At 45.0% G+C, this 20,764-nt stretch overlaps 2 protein-coding genes across 4 annotated transcripts; one reads left to right on the forward strand and one right to left on the reverse strand.

Moving 5' to 3' along the window:
* Nucleotides 1-1,221: 1,221 nt before the first annotated feature.
* On the reverse strand, nucleotides 1,222-20,743 carry GTF2E2 (general transcription factor IIE subunit 2). Of its 2 annotated transcripts, XM_051770594.1 has the most exons (8): nucleotides 20,674-20,743; nucleotides 19,912-20,078; nucleotides 11,144-11,235; nucleotides 10,639-10,746; nucleotides 9,847-10,029; nucleotides 9,591-9,684; nucleotides 2,762-2,877; nucleotides 1,222-2,071 (listed from the first exon to the last, which is right to left on the reverse strand). In XM_051770594.1, exons 2-8 carry the CDS (start codon nucleotides 20,072-20,074, stop codon nucleotides 1,952-1,954), a joined length of 876 nt encoding a protein of 291 aa, XP_051626554.1. In that variant the 5' UTR covers nucleotides 20,075-20,078; nucleotides 20,674-20,743; the 3' UTR covers nucleotides 1,222-1,951. The 2 variants fall into 2 exon arrangements, with proteins under 2 accessions (XP_051626554.1, XP_051626555.1); XM_051770595.1 differs by lacking the exons at nucleotides 1,222-2,071; nucleotides 2,762-2,877 and adding an exon at nucleotides 8,123-8,159 and having other exon boundaries at nucleotides 9,575-9,684.
* SMIM18 (small integral membrane protein 18) lies at nucleotides 12,102-18,689 on the forward strand. 2 transcript variants are annotated; one of them, XM_051770602.1, is made up of 2 exons: nucleotides 12,102-12,945; nucleotides 15,748-18,689. In XM_051770602.1, exon 2 carries the CDS (start codon nucleotides 15,793-15,795, stop codon nucleotides 16,084-16,086), a length of 294 nt encoding a protein of 97 aa, XP_051626562.1. In that variant the 5' UTR covers nucleotides 12,102-12,945; nucleotides 15,748-15,792; the 3' UTR covers nucleotides 16,087-18,689. The 2 variants fall into 2 exon arrangements, with proteins under 2 accessions (XP_051626562.1, XP_051626560.1); XM_051770600.1 differs by having other exon boundaries at nucleotides 12,102-12,941.
* Nucleotides 20,744-20,764: the final 21 nt, after the last annotated feature.

Genomic DNA, 20,764 nt, shown 5'->3' on the forward strand with positions numbered 1-20,764 from the left:
CAGAGCTCACAGTCAGCCTTGCTTTCCTGCTTTCCCTTTTTGGACCTAACATATTTTTAATCTTTTAAAGTGGCTGGAGGCATTTTCTTTAGACTCCTCTATTATCTTAATCACTTGAGCAGAGAAACAAAGCAGGCAGTCTACCTTACTCTCTAAACCTGCTTTGGTTCAGAGAGAAAGGGCAATGCTACACGAGATGACTGGGAAGTTACTCCATAAACCCCCCCAAAAGGTAGGAAAGGCAACTCAGAGCTCTGCTGTTGTCCCGGCACCACCATCAAAAAAATCACTGCTCAAAAAATCACAGCAGATGGAAGGGAACTCTTTTTTTCTTGAGTGAAGATGACAGAAGAGGGGTGAACAGTTTTGCAAGTGTGGTACTTAGAGCAGAGCTGTAATGGAAGACTAAAAAGCTCCAAGAGGAATTGTTTGTGCTGACCTGGAAGATACAGGAAAGAAAAACAGTTTCAAAACTGGTTGGAGCAGCATGCTTTTATAAATATATATATTTAAAAGGCATGAAATATATATAGATTAAAAAAATAATAGAAGAAACCTCCTAACGGCATTTAGCAACTCTTTTAAACAGGGCTGACATGTGCAACGCTGGGAGCACTGTCTGTCTCTCAAAAGAGCAGCCTTGAAAATCAGGAGGATAAATGCTGCACTTCAGCAGCACATTTCCCCCAAGCTGACAGAACTCGTTCAGTGCAACAGCAACAAAGCCTCATTCTTCAGCTGCTCACGTGCCCAGGCCCGGCGGCCTCTGCTTCAACCCCGGGTGCATCAAGCAAGCCAGGAGCTCGTGCAGGGGCAGCAGGGACGGGATCTGCCATCCGTGGGGGGCTGCAGTCACCTCTCTTATCTCTGATCCTAACCCTGGAAGCGCAGGGAAACTGCTCCTCTCCCGCAGCGCCACGAAAACAATATCAGCATTGACCGACTCTGGTTCGGAACATAAAAATAAGTTATCAAAAGGACATAATTTGGCCACGATCCACGTTGGGCTGTGCTGCACAGAACATCAGGCAGCTACAGGGAGCTTTCATTTAAGGTGGTTCCTCCCCTCTCCCCAACCAACACCGATAAAAAGATGACACCATTAGCCCAGAACAATAAGCCACTGAGAAGATAAAAATACAGCAAAGATTCCTTTACCTCCTTGAAAAGGAAAACAGGCACAAAAGATGCTGATTCTCTCGTTCTTTTAGGAAGCAACACTGGAAACCAGCATTGTAAGTTTATTACTTAAAAAAAAAAAAAAGCTTCAGTATTACACCGTTGTTTTATTTCCCTCCTGGCCATAGAGCAGAACGTGTAACGCACTTGCACCCACGACAGTGTGATGCAATTCCTGATTAGCATTAGGGAACTGTGGCTGCATCCCATCCTGCAGCCCGCTGGGATTTTGGGAGAGGGAGTTTTCTGAGTTTGAGTCTCAGACATCACTGACTTTTCAGAAAAGCTCATTCCCCTGGCGAGGAAGAAGCATACAAACCGTGGGTGTATTTGACTGTGAAAGAAACTTTGCCTGCAGTGATTTTACAGAAGAAAAGGTTTTCCTGAAACAGGTAAAACAAATGCTGTATTCAATCCCACCAGAAAGCCCCTTGTAAGTAATTCCAGGTAAATACCATTAAGCAATGTAAAAGCAGAGTTAAGCACTGAGCAGGAATTCCTGCATTACACGCTGAGCACCATTTACCACCCTAGCCAAGAGACAACTAGTGAGGATCTCTTACTCTAAAGAAACGTTTCCCAACAGCTAATTAGATTAACCTCTACATTTAATAGCTCATACTTGCTCTCAAACTGACCTGTTTCACCTCGGCAGTTGCTGGGGTGGGGGAAACACATCACATTATTATACACAGTCAGTCCTTCTGTGAGCAGACACCGAGCCCCAGCGGCAAAAAGCCCTGTCTAAAAACACGCTTCAGAATTCAACCGCTCACTGCTTGCCAGGAACCACATCAGAGTAATCTTTTAATACTCCAACCAAGTGGTCATTGTGAGTCTTAAACCGACGTTTCTTCTGAGAAGCAGGTTTCTTCCTCCTCTGAATGGGAGCCTGCAAGAAGAAACAAACAGGAGTCAGGAAATATGTGACATCTGACCTGGTGCGTGACGCTGCGCTGGTCATCGGTGCTGTGAAAGATGAGCTCTGCCTGAACCAGGGGTGGGCAGGGAAGGGAGGTGCTGGCTTGTTTTGGCAAGAAGCAACAGCATCCAGTTCCAATCCAGGCAGGGAGATGACCCTGGGGACAGAGCAGAGTCTCAGTATCCCAGGCACAGTAGTAGAGCCAGTGTTCGTAAGTGAACTTTCCAAACACTCCCAACACAGTTACAGAAGCAGGTACATGTCCCACAGTTCTATCCAGAATCCCATCAGGATTTCAAAGATATTTAGCACAAAAGTGAAAGAAAAAAAAAAAACAACCAAACCACCTTTCTCCCAAAATACTTCTACCCGTAATGTATCAGCTTCAAGCAGAAGCTTCCACTTAGGAGCTGACAGGGATTTCTGGTGTCTACCCTCTTTCTGATGCTGCTGCTTGGATTAATTACACTGTCTCAAACAAGTTATACAGAAATCACTGACTGGTGGCTGCAGCACTGGTTTTTGCAACTTTTTAAAACTGGACACACTTTCCAGAGCTACACAAAGCTGTGCACAGGCTCACCAACACATTCTGGAACTAACAGTGCGGGATAAGGAAGGGGGAATCTCCCAGGGAGATGTGCAATTTGTATCTCTTACTATTTTCTTTGGTCCGGTTTCTTGCATGGAAGAAATACCCTGTCGTTTCAGATACTCTTCTATCTTCTCCTCATCCATAGAATCCACGGGAATGCTCCTCCACAGCTTCTGAAATTCTGAAAGACCAAACAAACCCTGGTTTTATATGGCAGTGATCAAGCCCTTGATTTCAAACACTGTCAGTCTGTCACTGCCAGCAGGCACCCACTTAGCACAGCCTTTACCCACTCCAAAAGCTGAAAGCACTTCCAAAGAACACCCAAACTCCAAAAAAGATCAAGCCCCAACCAACAAAACAACAACAACAGAACACCCTCAAGCTAAACTGCACTCCAGCATCAGGAGCACCCGCAGGCAACCTGTGCTTTTCATGTTTATTTGCTACGGAGTTTCTTTTTGCCTGGCATCTCTAGAGCTGTGTAGGCTGCGAACCAGTTTCACAGATCTTGGTGATGGGGAAAAAAACCTAAATGGCAACTTCATTTATACATCTTCAGCTGCCAGTGTCTTGGGAGACTTGTCAACCCATTGCCCAATTTACTGAGGATTCAAGTCATTTACTTCAGTGGGCCTGAGCTTATTTATCATTGTAATATAATCCACGCCAGTGCTGTACAGATAATAAATTACTAAAATTCCTCCGGTGTTAAAAAGAAGAGAGACACCTTAAAAACCACAGCAGCAGGAAAACAGACAGAGACAGTAAGTCTTAATTAGAGCAGCTGCCATCTGCCTGCACACTTTCTGCCTCACGTAAAGTTTCACAGAGCCTCTGGAATGCCTTCTCCAGGCAGCGGCTGGTACGATCCTACCTCCCTTCACTCCCCAGGCAGGGAGTTAAGATACATCCTGTCAGCAGGTTTGGCTAACAAACTATAAATAAAACACGAGGCACACATAGCAACGCAAGATTAAATTTTTCCCCTTTATTTCCAGATAAATTTAGTATACAGTTGTCAAAACAACTGCAACTCCTGCATTCTTAAGGATCTGTCCTGTACAGCCAGGGATGAGATGCTCCAGGGACAGTTTGCCACGGATACACCAGCTCTGGGCAGTGTACAAAAAGGGTAGGTAGGTAACCAGCTTGGTTCCTGCACTTGGACCAATTCCCTTTCTAATGCTCCTTGTTTTTCTATGGACCTACATGCTTCAAGTCTCAGGTGTTTCTTTTCTTCCCCTTGCCAACAGTAAGGAGCTGTTCCAGCTTTCCAGGAAACAAAAGAGAGGAATTTCACTGGTGAGGAACGACAATGTTCATTTTTGGTAATGCAGCATTTATGAAGAGAACCAAATCTTGTCAAAACACCACTTCTGGTTACAGGGAGCCAGCGCTCAGCCTGTGTCTCACAGAGGCTCTACAGCACCCCGGGATCAATGTCCAGACCCCTTAATTCAAGGAATGACATTGCAGTCAAGACATTCTCTGTCTGCTCATCCATTCTGAGGGGGATTCCAGGCTTTTGGTATAGCTGGCAGTGCCTGCTATCACAGATCATTCCTCACCTTATCCTGCTGCAGGAGGTGGAAAAGGTTTGTACTCTTATTTATAACATCCTGAAACAAACACAGATGATGTGTGTCCTCATTGGAGTTCAGGATATATGGACAAATACGCCCTGGTTCTTAAAAAAGAAAAAAAGCTGAGGATAGGTCCTTAAGGTTAAACTGGTCTACATTCTTCTGGGGAACAGAAGTGAAAAATTAAACACTAGAAAATAAATGGTCAGCTCTTCAAGGATCAGCATGCACACAAGTGCAGATCACAGTTAATATCTAACTACAGTGTTCTGCATTTCTTGTAATGCAGAGGTTATGCCATCATTCCAGTTTCACATCTGCCCTTTCAACCTGGCCAAAAAATATGAATGGAACATTCACCAAGAACCAAAAGAGCAAAGCTAAAATGGACTTTACATACAGATAATTTAATCCACTAATTGGCCCCACCAGAACCACTGTATCCTATTTTGCAACTCCATTTAAAAATTCCTTCATAAATCAGGCTTCTTTCAGCACTACTGCTTTGACTGCAGCAATTGCAAAAGCATCTTATTCCCATGCTGGAGCTCCATGTAGGGCTTTAAAACACTTCATTGCCCAGGAAAGGGTGAGTCACAACGACACGGAAATACTCTGTGTTGAAGGATTGGTTTGGAACTAAAAGCACAGGATAAAGGTGGAGAAGCACACGGAGCTGTCACCCTTCAGTGCATATGAGCTGTCTGCATTTAGGGTGCCATCTAAAAGGGAAGGGACAGCCATCCATCATCTCATCAAACAACTGACTCCATGTAACACCAGACACTGGGCTAAATGCAAGGCCTGAAGAAAGAGAGCAGCTGGATGGCCGGCACTGAACCATTTCCTCATTACCTGTCAGATTTAAGTCTCCAAGGACTATGCCTCTATCAGCCAGGGAAAGTTTAGACCTTGGGAATACACTCTCTGAATTATTGTGACATCCTCTCTGAAATATGAGAGCCTGTGGGAAAAGCTGGCAATAACTGCAGCTCTCAAGAAACAACCCTCTGCATTTGTAGCTGCGGTACTTCTGCACCTCAAAAACGATACCCTTGACCTGAGATAGGAAGGGATTTCTCCCCATTTCCTTGAGAAAGATCTGAAATGCTGTCACCCTGGCCCTTTGCTGTGTGTCTGAAGAGCAAACAGAGACAGAAGGCAGCTCCTAGGGAAGGTTTCAATACACGGGATCCACTTTTTACCATGTCTCTCTTTTCTCTGACGACAGGGAACAGGCAGATCAGTGCTGGGCTGAGGAGCAGGAAGGGCATTGTTGGAACAGAAAGCTCACCACATGCTGGCCTGCTCCAGCCAGGCATGGAGAGCAGGTTGGGATGCACACATTCCTGCAGTGTGTAGCCATTATAGTTACAGAGCACATTCACTTTTCCTTCTCCGTGTCCTGTTAACTGATTTTTACACCATCACACCACGGTGAAGGTGATACACTTCTATCAGAGCCACTAAATTATTTTATAGATCAGCCAGAGCAAGTGTAAAATGGTTATGGAAGGAAAAAAGCAAGGCTTCACCTGCCCGCAGCAGGCTGCATTCAGGCAAGCTGACAATCTCTCCTATGGCTTAGGCTGCTTTGACAAGACAGAGCCCAGAAAAAATCCCCTGGGGAGAAAATTCCCTCGAGTTTCTGGCCAAAGCCAGGCAGGTGCTGTGAACCCTCAAGGAGATTTGCATTTTCCACAGAGCTTTTAAGTCCTGACTCCCGTGCAAGAGGCAGAAAGCTGTGATCCCAGCACTGAGGTAAGTGTGAGGAACAAATCCTATCTGTGGTATCTTGCAATTTGATCACTAAAATATTTTAACTCAGAAGCTTGACAGAACCAACACTAGTCCCAAGGCAGCCTGCTCCCTTGCTCCTCCAGAGAGCTAAATTTTGGTCTTTCAAGTAATGAGAGGAGGGAATGAGACCAGGAGCTGACTGAAAAGCCAGTTTAAGCGTTTGATGACATCTCCGGCAACACGATGTCTGCATGCACAGACTTAAAACAAAGAGCTCTGACCAGCAGAAACCAAAATGCAGCTAAGCAGAAGGCAGCAAAACAAAGATTTTGCAAACCCCTTCTCTCTCTGAAATTTCCAAGGGGCAAATACTCAGTTGCCTCCATTTTACTGCATCACAAGGTGCCTCATAAATGAAAACAATTTGCACTGACATTCCCTGAGCGATTATACTCCTAAGACACTTCCTTCCTATAAATGCTTACATCTGGGGAACGGAGTCATGGGTAAATGACTGCGTGGTGACTTTGGAGCAGCTTATCCTGCACTTCTCACTGCCTCACCTGCTCTTGCAGAAAGGTTGAGATGGCTTTGGAGATAAACTGACATATCATGCTGGTAATAAAATCTGCCAGAGATTAAAACCAGCTTAAAAATCTTCACTGAGCTGAGCCAAAAGCTTAGCACAGGACAAGAACAGACAATAACAGGGCAGAAGGGAAGAAACGACTGAGTAGAGGGGAAGACGGAGTCCCGCTTCCTAAAAGTCCCAGGGAACGCAGCACTGGATTTATACCAGAAGGAAAAGGTGCTTAATGTTAAATCTGTGCTGTCCCTGGACCACCAGAGCCGTAAGTCAGCACTGATCCCAAGCAATTTTTATGCTGTTAAATTTAAGAGGCTTTGGTCATTCTCTAAATCTCTTCAAAGGTGCTTAGGAAGAATTTCAAAATCCCGCATATTAAGCATCCGAATTTTTTAGCATTCAAATACTTCCTATAGTGCATTCAGCTGGGAAAGATACCATCTCTAGCAGTTAGGCAATCAGACTGGCCTTTCAGCATTCAGCACAGGGGTGAAAGCCTGGTTCACATGCAAAGTGCTTCGCCCCAGCACAAAAAGGCAGCGCTTGACTTGGCTGAAGCACCTGAAATCTGGCCCGGCTTTTATAAACGCTTTCAGCTCCACACCACTGACAGAAGATTAATTAGCCAGGAAGTCCAGAAGGAACACATGCAATCTGAACCCTCCTTGGCTAATCACATAAAAGGAAGAACAAAAGCTGTTCCTTGCTGCTAAAACCTTCCCCAGTACCCTTGAGATCACGATATATAGGCACCGCTCTGCTGTTGCGGTACATTGGGATTTATTTTCACAGGGGGAGAAAGAAAAGCTTGTTCAGCCATCAAGGGGCAGAGGCAGGCACTGCCAGAAAGCAGGTCCTCCCACTGCTCCAGGCAAGGAAATCCAAACTGCCCCAGCAGCTCCTCTTTCCCTGCCGATGGAGCTCAGGCAGCGGTGGGAGAGGATGCCCAGCTTTCCGAGGATATTAATCCCAGCCAACACACGTTCTGAACTGGAGTGTCAAACGGCAGCACCACGCACCGAGGAGCACAGAGCCCCTATTTCTAAGGATAAACATTAAACTAGAAACATATTTTGAACTGTCATCAGCTGCTAGATCAAAGACTCTGCCAACACTTCAAGGCTTATTTTGCAGTCTTCTAAAAACCTCATTTTAACGTTGCCGGAGATAATGAGCTGCAACAGCACTGCTAAGGCAGAGACGTGTCATAACTCATCCTGCACACAGACAATCCTGCCAGTGGCTCCCTTGGAGACACCCTTCTGGTGCTCTGGAAAGAATCCTAAAGCAAAAGTGCTCGGGAAGGATGGGTTTTCTTCATCTCAGGATAACACAGTTGGGGAAAAGGACCTGTTCCAGCTGCAATGAGTGAACCTACTCAGGGATGGTTTAAGCATTGCGGCGAATGAGGGCAGATCACAACAGTCACAAAAAGAGAAAGTATTCCTGCTCCCTCTCCGAACAAAGCATCAAAAGGAAAACCAAAACCAGCAGGAACAGAACAACAACAACAGAACATCACTTCTGGATCAGATGGGAAGCTGCTGCCACCTGCGGATAAAAGGAAGCAGAGACACCTTGAACTACAAACGCTGCAGGCTGGATCCTTTTGTGACACACACTTAAATGCCTTCCTTCAGCAGGAGGTTGAGACAAACCACTCAAACACTTTGTTTCAAGTAGTTTTAAAGGTTTTTTTTTTTAACCTTTTCCTCCCTCTCATAGCAATAGCCTGCACTGTTTGTTCCTAAACAAGGATGGTTGTGTTCCAGTTATCTGGAAGAAGATTGCACAAGAGGAAACATTCAGCAATCACGACTGTGAGACAATCAGTGGCTGCTAAAAACTTAAAAGCTTTGTCATAACAGCTACTGCAAGAGCACTGGTTTCTAAATGTTTTGGCCATCTTCAGACCCCCAAAAGCTGTGGGCTGAGGGACTGAAGAGGCACTATGTGAACAGGATGGCAATGTTCATGGTAAACTCCTAAGCGTTTGGGAGTCAGAAATTCCCCAGTGAATGCATTCTGCATTTCACATATAGTTCTGCTGCCATTATCAAGAAATGACAGAAATCACCACTTAAGGAGATTCACTTCAACATCCTGAAGCATTTTTTATATTTTTAAATGCTTAAGATGTCACGTCTACTTTATATTTATACGATGCAATGGCTTTATGTGGCATGTTACCAGAACAATAAATTACCAAAGTGTCCAGTGCTGTTGAGTCATTTAGAGTAAGATCTTCTGACACAGACTGTCCCCTCCTTTCTGTACTTACAGGTACCTGATTTTGGCATCAATGTCACTACTGGAATACACCCTGATTTCTGTAATTAATTTCTGAGCACAAAATTGCACTAGAGGGTTTTACCACTGTTTGTGACACAGAAAACACACGCTGCACTTGTGAAGTCCAAAATCTACCCCAGCTCTGGGCAGCAGCACTACCCCACATCTGTGCTCTCATTCCTCCCAGTTGTAAACTACCCCTTTTCAGGAATTTTGCTTACATCTCTTCCCTCTTTGCTTCCTCCTTCTGTTCCATTAGTGGCTTTTCGCTGCATTCACCAATAAAAGGCACATGGTTAATTAACTGGGGAAAAAAACCAACAAAAATCTTGCACCCACAAGCCATTCTTTGGGGTTTTTTTTGGCTGCCCTTTGCACAGTAAAATGTTAGATGCCATTTTAGTCACAGTCAGGTGGTTTTTAGTCCCATGTACCGCTATCCCTGAAGACAACTGCTGGATTCCTGATGCCACATTCCAATGCATCCATCATAAATCAGAGGATATTACCCCTGGACTCGTTGCTTTTGTTAGCCTTGTGATAATATAAACATTCTCCTGACATCTGGATACACCCAATATTTCATTAGCACCTTAAAAGACTGCCACGCCTGAAAACTGCTTACACCCAGAGCTGCTTCAGATGAGTTCAAACCAACTGCCAGGGAAACCTACCTAAACCAGCACCCACCTTCATCCACAGCAAAGTGACAGCTCTTGTCGTTGTAGAAGAGAATTTTCTTCTTATCAGGGCGATTAACAAAGATGATCTGGTCCCCTAAAGCCTCGAAAACAAATGCAAAAGAGCAACTCAAAATCACTTCACTCTCAAGCATAAGGTCTCCGACTGGAACAAGGGATGCAAATCTTGTGCTACAAAAGGCACCACAAACTATGTAAGATGTAGAATAATTGGCTGGGTTGGCTGAACTGCACGTGCTCCTCACCTTTATAGCTTTCTGTGCGTTGGGCAGCCCTTCCTCAATGTCTTCCAAAAGGATTCCTCCCAGGCCTCGCTGGTCATGCTTGTCCAAGAGCCTGAGCAGAGCCTTTTTGTCTTTCAAGTTGTACTTGGGTTTGAAAGCATACTTCCCATCCACGACTTCTATTTTCGGGTTGTTGACTAGAGCCTGTAACAGAGACAGAAATTTTAAACTTTGAAAAAGTGCACACGCTCATTAGCTTTATTCTGGTGTGGTTTTGAGCATATCAGCCACACTTTACAGCTCCAAGGTTGGAGGTTTGAGCTGAAAATTATTTTAAATCCTTGGATTTAGTTATGCCTAGGCCTAATTCATCTCAACACAGAGAAGGTACCCAACTTTGGTGCTGCAGGGTATTTGTTCACCTCTTGTCATCTGGCAAAAGTACAGGGATAATTTTATATACACTTCTTAGGAGGAGCTTTTTCGTTCCATTTTGATATTCTGGTTCATTTTGGAAGCAACCTGGAGCTACCTTTTGGAAGACTTCAGCAAAGCCAAGCTTCCCTCACAAAAACCACTGCCAGAGTGGAGGTTTCTGTTCCCCAGAACAAAGGAATGCTACAGTCTGTATTAGGTAGAACCATCCTAGTTTTACTATGCAGAGAGGTACAAGATTCACACTGATGTGAATCCAAGTAGTTCCTTAAGGAGGGAACACGTGCATATAGAGCTTGAAATTAAATAAATGCATATGATTCAGGTTTATCATAATCCTTTATCTTTGATTAAAATCTAAACGTATGTTTTCTTCACCTCGCTCATTAACCATTGCTTCTGCTTGAGTCCAATATCTAAATGCTGTGTTTCATCCAAAATCTCTTCAAGGGTTAATGGATGTGTATCACCCCGCTGGTGCCGAGTCTGGAAAAGTAAACAGGATCTATTAGAGCTCTGTAATCACTTTATTCAGCAACTCAATTATCATAAAGTAACTAACATTGGCACCAAATTACACGTTCATCTTGATCAATAGGTCATCAATTCTAAAAGCTGACAGCAGCTTGCAACTCCTGCAAGCAAAACCCATTACCCTGGTAGTCAAGTGACCTGGGACAATTAGGATTTCAGTAATGGAACAATGTGCTGACAACTTTGTTTACTGACAGCACTTCAAATTTAACAAGCAGTTTCTTGAAATTCTCACTCTTGCAGTTAAAGAATTTTGGAGTTTGAAATATTCAGCATCTTTCAGCTACCACAGGAGAATAAATAATCAAAGTATTTAAAAACATGGTAGTTTTATACCAAAACACCATACCTTCATATAATTCACTATTTTAGCAAGGACTCCAAACTTGTAGCCAGAGCCTCCTGAAAGGGCTTTCAAGTTAAATGATCCATTGCTGTGATCTACAAAGGGAAAAAACAAACAATTTAACGATGCTTCAACACCACCCTGCTGGTTCTGAGCTCTGTCTCCTTCTCACTCTACTTTCAGAAGGTTTCAGAATGACATCTATAGACAGAAAGGTGCGTGGCAGGAGGAGGCACCCTCAGGATTCTGTCCTAGCACACGTGTTGATCCAAATCCAGTTCCAGGACACGGCTCTGGAACATTTCTGAGCAGAGCTCCACAAATAAAAAGTTCCCTGAGACTTGACCTTTAAGACAGCAGCAAGTGACTGCTGCGTTATGACCATAAGAGAACATGTTTAATTCAGTGGCTTAACATCCCATAATCATTTACACTACATTAATCCAGGCTGAAATAATGCACTGCATTGGCTCTACTGAGATAGCTGAGATGGGGGCAGAAAGCTTCCCTTCTTCCCAGAAGGCATTCAATGGTTACACAGCAGGTAAAGGAAGGTTGTGATTTTTTTTATTATTTGTTTACTGTTTAAAGTAGCTGTAGTGGAGAAATTTATTAAACAGACCTCTATAAATTCAAAACAATTCAACCTGGTGTGTTGCACCACTGGAACAACAATTCGGAATCCCCTTTGTTGTCAAATCTTTAGCACTTTGTTTCAAAAATTCTTGCGAGGTCGTTAATGACCATTTCATTAACTTCAGCTCTTAGCACAGCACATTAAACACAAATATCCACAAACCACTATCACAAGCCACAGGCCCATTTACCAGCACAGGGTTGCTCAAACCTAATGGCAACAGCTTTTTGGAGTTTCAGCTACTCCAGGAAAAGAACATCTCTTCATCACCACGGGAATTTTTTAATCCACTGGTAATTTCTAAGCACATCTGACGGGACTGAGCTCCTACTATTTCCGTGGAAAAATCAGTGGAGGGTGAGAAAAAACCAGAATTCTGTAGCTGACATTGTGTTAGAGACTTCACATAGCACAACAATTCTAAAATTAACGTAGAAGAATCAGTGCAACTCCAACTGCTGAAGAACATTTTATTCTGGTTACTAAATTAAGACTGAAAAAAGGGAGAAAAACAAAAGCCAGCTTCCTCTGAAAAGACATCCTGTAGGGATTTTCCCCCGCAGGGTTCCCTTTTAACATTAAAAATTAATGTCTATGCAGGATATTTTATAAATAGATAAAAATCATATGTGTAACTTCAAACAGTGAAGTGATTAAAATAAATTCAGAGGTAACACGAACGGTTAAGACAACCCATCATGTCTTTTATTCTGTCAATTGAATCGGGAAGATTATCTTGTTTAATCTGCCTGGCTACAGCCTGCTACAGTTCATGACAGGGGAATCTAAGCACACGGGGAGGCTGGAAATCTGCAGATATTAACACTTCAAACGTCATGGTCTGATGGCTGACTCCAGCACAAAGCAAAGCAGGGTCGTGGCCACCGCTGCACTCCCAGCGCGGGCTCTGCTGCTAACGAGCTCGTCAGGTCCCAAAAAACAGGGGCGGGGCAGGGTTTTGTTTCTTATTCCAGACTGTACGAGTCATATTTATGAATGATTTACTCCTGGGGTTGAGGGCTCGATGCAAATGAGCACAAAGGAAGTTGTCAGCAGCATCGTGCTCCGGCCAATGGTAGGAAAGCTCCATCTTAGCTGTGCCATAAGGCTGCACTAAAAAAAGGGACCAGAACGGCGCTCTCGCAGCATCCTTTCACACAAGAGGTAGGTGTGTATCATTTTATAACATTCTCTTAGGTTTATCTCGATTACTGAAAGAAAATATGCCTGTAAGCTACGAACCTGCAAAAGCCGCTTGGAATCAGGGTGATTTTTCCCTGGGTTTTTGAGCAGGGTTTAATCCCGCTGAACGCGGAGGAGCTTGTCTTGCACAATCAGACAAGCACTTTCACCATCTGTGCACTAATGGAAAATTGATGACCACTCCATCTTACAGCAAAGCTAACACCAGCAGCCAAGATTCAGTAAACAAAATGGATTTCATCCTTGCAGGGGAGGTGGCTCGTTTCCTGCAGCCTCACGTTGCCCGCGATTGATTCTATGTGTTTTTAGAGAAACGCCAGTGAAAGGCTTTTTCCTTAAAACAAAGACCTGAAACGTGAGAAATGCCACCTCCCAGGGGGTATTCTGTAAATTAGGCTGCCTAAAAGAGGTCTGTGTGCGTGGATGTGCGAGAAACCTGTTCTAGGAATGTGTTATATCGGGGTAGGGTGAAAATCCCGTGGCGTGTTATTACCTTTGGAATATCGGAGCAGCCACAAGGCAAACGGACAGGTTAGAACCCATCTGAGATTTGTAAATGCTTTTACCTCAAGATGTCTATTCAGTGGTTGCTTAAACAGGACTTCCCCAGTACTGCATTAAAAGGATTTTTTTTGCCAGTCATTTCCCTCTGCTCCGTGAATATGGTTTCAAATAAAGCTGCTCCTCTGCAGTGCCTAAAGATGGTAATGCTTTTAAATTAAAACCCAGTGCAGATATTAGAGGAGCCAGTTCATTAAATATTTAACTCCCTGCATTTTGGGTACATATAACAGCTGACTTGATTTCAAATCACTGGCTGATGATGTGTATTTGAACTGTGTCTTACAAAATACAAAATAAGTGAAACTGCAGGAAAACAGCCCATTTTTGACAGCTTTCAAGGACATTAACCTTAGTGCTGTGGTAATTCTGAATACCCAGCAACAGCTACTTCACTCATGTATTTGAATAATTACAGCTATGAGTAGCTAATCTTTATCTGCCTTGCTTTATTCAAATCTAAGGAAATCATCATCATCCTCAAGGGGCACAAACCACCTCCAGCAAGGCATTAAATTCCACCTCCTGGAATAAAGATGAGTGTGCCCTAATGGTGGCTGTGGAGTGGGAAGGGGGCTATGCTGCACTGTGCCTGGCCAGCCATGCCGTGCCCAAGATGGAAAAAAAAATACTAAAAATAGTAAATTTTGCATCACATGAACAGTTCATTTTTGTGCCCATGTGTTTACAGAGCGAGCAAACTTACACGTTACAGATTCCAGCAAAACCCTCAGTCTTAGAAATCTGTTTACAAAGTTTGAAACAAAACTGCTTTTTTTCCCAAGAATATCCTCTTGCCATTTAAAATACACAATTAAATCCTAGTTATTTTAATTACTCCTTTAAGGGGACTCCAAATCCTTTTATTTGGCCCGCCCTCTCTCTCACAGATTTTCAAATAAGTCTTCAGGTCACCCCTTAAAAAACCCTCCTGACTTTTAGCCCCAAACAAGTCGGCTGAGTTTCCTTCCCAGACTGTGACCAAATCAAGCCAGGACCTGATTCAACTCAGGAGTATTTTTAGTCTGGGTTTGCTCTCTGTAAACTTTTGTTTAAGAAAAAACCACCAACAAACAGTTTCGTTAATCCTACCCATCTCAGTCATACTTTGTATATTCGATTACTAATTTGTGTATTCAGTTAGAGATTTAACAGAGGAAACAGTAAGTTACTGCAACTGCTCCAGTAAATGTCTGTATGGAATGCTAATGCCAGGTACCTTCTCAACCACAAAGGTGTTCTGTTTCAATTTAAATCCATTAAAGACAGAAGGATAAAGAACAAAATGTATAATATTTGAATGATAAAAGTAAGACACAGATAGCAAGCTGGTTGGGCTGCATCATCCTAGTTTTCACTATATACCTTTTTTTTTTTAAATAATTCCACAGAAATGAGGACAGGTGCTTAGGCTGCTTAAAGTCAGCTGCTTTAGTACACACCACCATCACCATGCTCCACCTAAAAACTCCTGGCTATTTCCTCAAGGAAGTATGGAGATCTGACTCCATCTCTTTCTCCCACACCCAGTTTTAAATTGCCTGAGGGATTCAAAGGTTATTATGACATCCTACAGCACGCCATGACAGGCAACCAGGAGTTACTGTGGCTCCTTGGACAATTCTTACTACATAAGATTATAAACCAAAGGCAGATTTATAAACCAAAGCCAACTTTTGCTTCATCTCTCCCCATATCCCCAAGCAGCCTCTTCTGCTGGGTGCAAACACACAGCACTGGAGCCAGGGAGACATTCCTTCCCCAGCAGTTAAGCAGAGCTGAAAATAAGAAATCAGAACTCCTCAGAAAGGGTTGGGTTTTCCTTGGTATAAATCCCAATGACCACGGCAGCACAAACGGGATTTTCAGCGGTCGAAACCACTGTACACCTTGAAAACTATCTCTGTAACTTCTCTGTCTGTGCACAGAACTGAAATGAAGAAGCCAAGCTCCCTCATTCCTGAATAACTCACACCACGTGATGCCTGCACAGAGCAGACACTGCCGAAATAAACGTTCCAGACCAATCGCAGAGTTGTGCATTTGGAGTGTGACACTTCTGTGAGCAAATATGAGTATGCAACCATCCATGGCTGTAGGAGGTGCGAGCACTTAGTCTGAGCTGAAGTTCTTACAGTTTGTGATAAAAAAAATCACAGCATGTCCTTGACTGACAGTCCTCAACAGCTTTGTTTTTGTGTTTCAGCCCCCGAATCTGTGACGGCGAGCACGCTAAGACAACTCCTGAAGAATGGCAACCCTCAACAGCACTCACTGGAACGAGACTACGTCCATTTCCCAGTATCTGGGCTTCCAAGTGCAAAAAATTTACCCTTTCCATGACAACTGGAACACTGCCTGCTTTGTTATCCTGATCATATTCATCTTCACTGTGGTTTCTCTGGTGGTGCTGGCTTTCCTCTATGAACTGCTGGACTGTTGCTGCTGTGTGAAAAACAAGACTGTGAAAGACTTGGAGAATGAACCCAATCCTGTCAGAGCCATGCTGAACAGCTTCAGGAAGCGTGAAACAGAGGTGGTGTAGGAGGGACTGAGCACCAGCACTTGGAGAACGTTTGACACCTTGAATGAAGCCTCTTGTACCTTACAAATGAGCAAGTCACGTGCTTTTTTGGTTTGGTCTTAAATATAACAGGTTGTAATTTTATCTCTGGATGTGAACTGGAACAATTGGCAAAGGCTTTCCAAGTGTTTAGCAGAAGGACAATCTGTTGCAGTGTTATGGGAGAAGAAAAGATTTTTTGTTTTAAATGAACTTTTGCTGTTTATATTGAGTGACTAGCATAGAATTTTGTCTACCTGACTGAACAAATGTTGCCTCGTGTGCATAAATCTGTGTTGCTTAACCAGAGAAAACATTTATAAAAATGCTCAACAGTCTGATCACACACAGTGCAAAGACACAGCAGTGCCATCCCACCAAGTCAACTGCACAGAGACAGGACAGACAGACCAGGGGTGAGAAAAGACATGGGAGAGAAGGGTGTGGAGACCCCTCAGAGAGGACAGCACTGGGTGAATTCTTGCCTTTGGCAGCACTTCTTATTATAGGTTTCTTGCTTTTAGAAGAGACAGTGGTGGGTGGAAAATTAAGCCAATGTGAAATGTATCCCTAAAATGGTCTTTTTTTAACCTCCTGTGGTAGTTTAACCCTTTCTCTCTCCTCCAGTTCTCCAGTTCCAGAGAACTGTTCTCCCTTTATTCCATATTTAACCTGGTCAATAATTTCTGGGTGTCAAGACCTGAGAAACCCACTTCCTTCAGAATATCTGCCCCTTTCCACAAAATCCTACTGCAGTGGTACCACTGCTGAGGAGAAACAGGGACACTCCTCTGCCCCGAGGCTGCTGCCTCTGTGGCAACCACAGCACTACAGGGGGTCTGGCAGCAAACAAAAGTCCTGCCAGGAGGGAAACAAACTCACCTAAATGGCAAAAAAAGCGACCTCACAGTCCACCATGTCTGAAATTCCTTTGTGCTATGGCCAGTACCTATAATTACCTCTTTTTTTTCGTGAATGCATCAACTCCCTCTCTCAGGGTGAGCACGCCTAAGCTCCAGAAGATCTGGACACAATGGAAGACTTGGTGCTGCTCCTGGTTGGTGAGATGGAGTCGTCAGACACCCAGGGCACTGCAAACCAGCACAGCTAGTCCAGTGATTCACCTGGAGAAGCAAACTCCCTTCTGCAGCCACAAAACAACACAACGACCGCTGCAACCGTTCATCTCAGATGCGCTTCTTCCAACAGTGAAGCTTTGCCAGAACCAGCCCCACGTGCGGAGAACGCTCTGAGATAAAAATCAAACTATAAGCACAATTAATGGAAGCTCACGCCCCAAGTACAAGATAATTTAGGATCCACACCAAGACTTACGATGAAGACATCAGCGGTGGTAATCACGACCTTCCGCTGCATGCGGCAGCATCAGCCCGGAATAACCAGTGTCCAGCTCAAGAGAGGCCCAGAGTAGCCATTGGGATACACTGAATTAATTGGCACTTCTCTTTCCAGAAAGAAAACGCTGTGGACACTTGCAGCGTTCCCACCAGATGCCCACCACGGCTGCACACAGGGAGGCAGCGTGCAGGAAGCACCACGGTCGGCCTCTGCTGCGCTGGCACCGCGTTCTTACGCCCTCCCGAGAAGCACACGGAATGGCAAACCTTGGGACTCATTCCAGCTATTTATTCTCCAGGTCTACAAAGGTGAATGGGTGTCTGCACAAGGAACAGAAGGCAAAAGTCTCACCTTGCACAGCCCTAGAGACTCAGGATGATTCTTTCCCATGAAACAGCCCCTGGAGATTTCGGCTCTGGACTAGCGTTGGCAAAGACCACCAAGACAAAGGTCTTAAGATAAAGACCCCAGCCATGACTTACTGCTCATTAATAAAATGGAACAAACAGCTTTGATCTATTTCATTTATTTGGCAGTTACTAAATCTGAACCGAATAAACAAGGCAGCTTTGAATTTTTTCAAGTAACTTGCTGGAATAATGATTTTAAATAACAATAGTAATCACGCCATAGTAATCGCTGTAGTAACAGTGGGAAGCTTAGAGTCAGTCTTCACACAGGGGCCAGATTTAGCTATGCAGTCATCTGAAGATCAGCAAGATCTCCATACCTCTCCTCCCCCAAAAAGTGACCAGGGCAGGTTCTCTGAGTCACAGAATCACAGAGCAAGGATTCTGTGGGTGCTACTTATCAGTGCAACACACAATCACACATTTATCATCTTAGTAGTCGCTACACAGCAAAACTAGGACTGATCATATTAACTTTTGTTTCTTTGGGGAGGTTTGTTTCTTTATTCCACCTCCCCAGACCCACCCTTGACACCTCCATATGCCAACAGGCACCTGCCAGTCTGACAATTCAAATATAAAGCAGGTTTTGAAGCAAAGGATTTGGACTCTGCAGCATAAAAAAAAAATCTAACAGAAACCTTGAAACCTTTCTGATACTATCTGGAAGGAAGCCAGCAGCATAAAAGATCAAGTGTGGTTCCTCCCAGCCACACTGTGTCCCCGTTTGTGTAAGCTCATTGTCTGACAGCCGCAAAAGCACTCAAAGTAACTCTCAGCCCACAAAACCACAGAAACAAAATTAAAGCTTCTTCATCTGCTCCAGTCCTCCAGATCAGACTCATATTTGAACCCTCCACCCTCTTCATGCCTCCCCATTCCTTTTTCCCTGCTAAATGCTCTCACTCAGGAGACACAGCTTAGGGTAGCCCACTTAGAATTTTATTTGGAGAGCATGGCAAAGGGATGGATGGAAAACTGGCCTCCCCTGACTTATTTTAGCATGTTTGGCTGATAAAGTTTATTTGGGGCCTGAGAAGCTGCAAATACAGACTCACCCTCCCTACTCTTCCCCTCAGACAGAAGATACTTCACTCCTCCCACCATCCTTGACTTTCTTCTCCACTGTTTTAAGCTCTGTCGTTTCTTTTAGAGTCTAGGACAGAGCCACATGTTGTGCAAACTCATGTGTTTGCACAACAGGGTATTCTGTGCTTTTAGTAACTCCTCACATTTGATCTGACCTTTAGAGAGCAGTTAAGAAATGCCACCGCTTTCAGAGCAAATCCTCTCCCCAGTGCACTTTGCACATGCTGCCACTATTTTGGCGCTGCTTTATTAACTGCTTATTTGATACTGAGACGTGCATTACCAGTGCCACCATCCCAGGGAAACCACACAACTCCTGAGCAAAGCAGGCAGAAACCTCTGGAGGCCCTGGTGCTCCCAGGTAAAACAAGGACAACTGCTAATTACAACACGCAAGCCAGACAAGATGTACCTTGCAAAATCCATCCCATGCATGGATACCCCTCAATTTACAGTTTGCTAAATGCTTTAGCTGCTCTCTTGCCAGAAGTAATCATAGAATCACAGAATGGTTGGGGCAGGAAGGGACCTTAAAGCTCATTCAGTTCCAACCCCCCACCATGGGCAGGGACACCTTCCACTAGACCAGGTTGCTCCAGGCCCCATCCCACATAGCAAAGACAGAGAAAATGAATGAAATCACTGTTCCTGCTTGTCCAGCAAGCACCAAAATCCACAAACCAAAGCCCAGCTTCACATGAATTATTTTGGCAGCAGCAATTCATCCAAGTCATCACAATGAGGCTTAACACATATGCATGGTAGGGAATGTCTTTTTTCACATCATGCAAGCAAATTTCTAAAGAAAAAGCACTTATTTAAGAGAAAGAATGGCAGCAGCCACCAGTCAAACTCACAGATATGGTGTTATTCACATTAATAAACCATAGCTTAAGAGGCAGGCAGTGGGGAACACCAAGCAGCTGCCACACAGCAGATTCTCACCCACCTGAGTTTTGTTTTGAGCTGGAGGAGCCCCCTTGTTCTACCTTGGCTTTCTTCTTCTTGGAGGTAGAGGAGTCCGAGGACAGCGCCGGGCGTTTCTCTACGGCCGGTGTGGAGAGGGCTCGCTTTTTGAACAGCTCCCGCTCCCTGAGCAAGCTGGGATCCATGGCTCTGCCACGGGAAAGAGGCGAGACACAGGAGTCTGGGTCAACAAGGTATTCAAGAGCGGAGGTATCTGTTTATCGCAGAATATGCCGAGTTGAAAAAGACGCATTAAGGGTCGAGTACAACTCGGCCCCGCACGGGGCATTGCAAGAACCCCACCGTGTGCCCGAGAGGGTCGTCCAGAGGCTCCCTGGACTCTGCCAGGCTCGGTGCCGGGACCGCTTCCCGGCGGAGCCTCACGGAGCTGTTTATTTCTTGTTCCCATCCTCCTCCCGCTCCGCGAGGACTTCAAAAGCACAAGGACTAAGGTGGCAGAGCACCACCGGGACCCCAGGGGCGGAGAATGGGATTGCTGAGTGCGCCCACGGGAGTGCGGGAGAGGCGGCCACCGGCACCCACCGCCCGCGTTAGCGGGGGGGGGGGGAAGCGGCTCAGGGGACAATGTGGCAGCGCGGCCGGAAACCACCGGCCCGAAGGGCGCCCGGCTGCCCCGATACCCGCGGGCAGGAGGCCGGGAAAGCCGCCCCCGTCTCCCTCCCCGATCCTCTCCCGGTCCCAGCGCCCGCTCCCGTCCCGCTCCCCTCCGCGCGCCCCCCCTCACCCGCGCGCCGCCGCTGCCGCCTAGCGGGCCATGCCGCTCCCGGCAGCCCCCGCGCGCGCACCGCCCCGGAAACGGGCGGGGCGTCGCCATG

Source organism: Manacus candei, unplaced genomic scaffold (assembly GCF_025592945.1).
Source record: "Manacus candei isolate 608988 ecotype Guabito, Panama unplaced genomic scaffold, ASM2559294v1 h1tg000120l, whole genome shotgun sequence".
NCBI classification, from domain to species: Eukaryota; Metazoa; Chordata; class Aves; order Passeriformes; family Pipridae; genus Manacus; species Manacus candei.

What these genes read in the sequence shown, in the direction of transcription:
- SMIM18 (XM_051770602.1), top strand. Translation starts at nt 15,793, where the DNA reads ATGGCAACCCTCAACAGCACTCACTGGAACGAGACTACGTCCATTTCC.
- GTF2E2 (XM_051770594.1), bottom strand. Translation starts at nt 20,074, where the DNA reads ATGGATCCCAGCTTGCTCAGGGAGCGGGAGCTGTTCAAAAAGCGAGCC. An exon ending in AAATAGTGAATTATATGAAG is followed by an intron (nt 10,747 to 11,143) that starts GTATGGTGTTTT and finishes TTACTTTTCCAG; the next exon opens with ACTCGGCACCAGCGGGGTGA. An exon ending in ACGCACAGAAAGCTATAAAG is followed by an intron (nt 9,685 to 9,846) that starts GTGAGGAGCACG and finishes TTTGTTTTCGAG; the next exon opens with GCTTTAGGGGACCAGATCAT.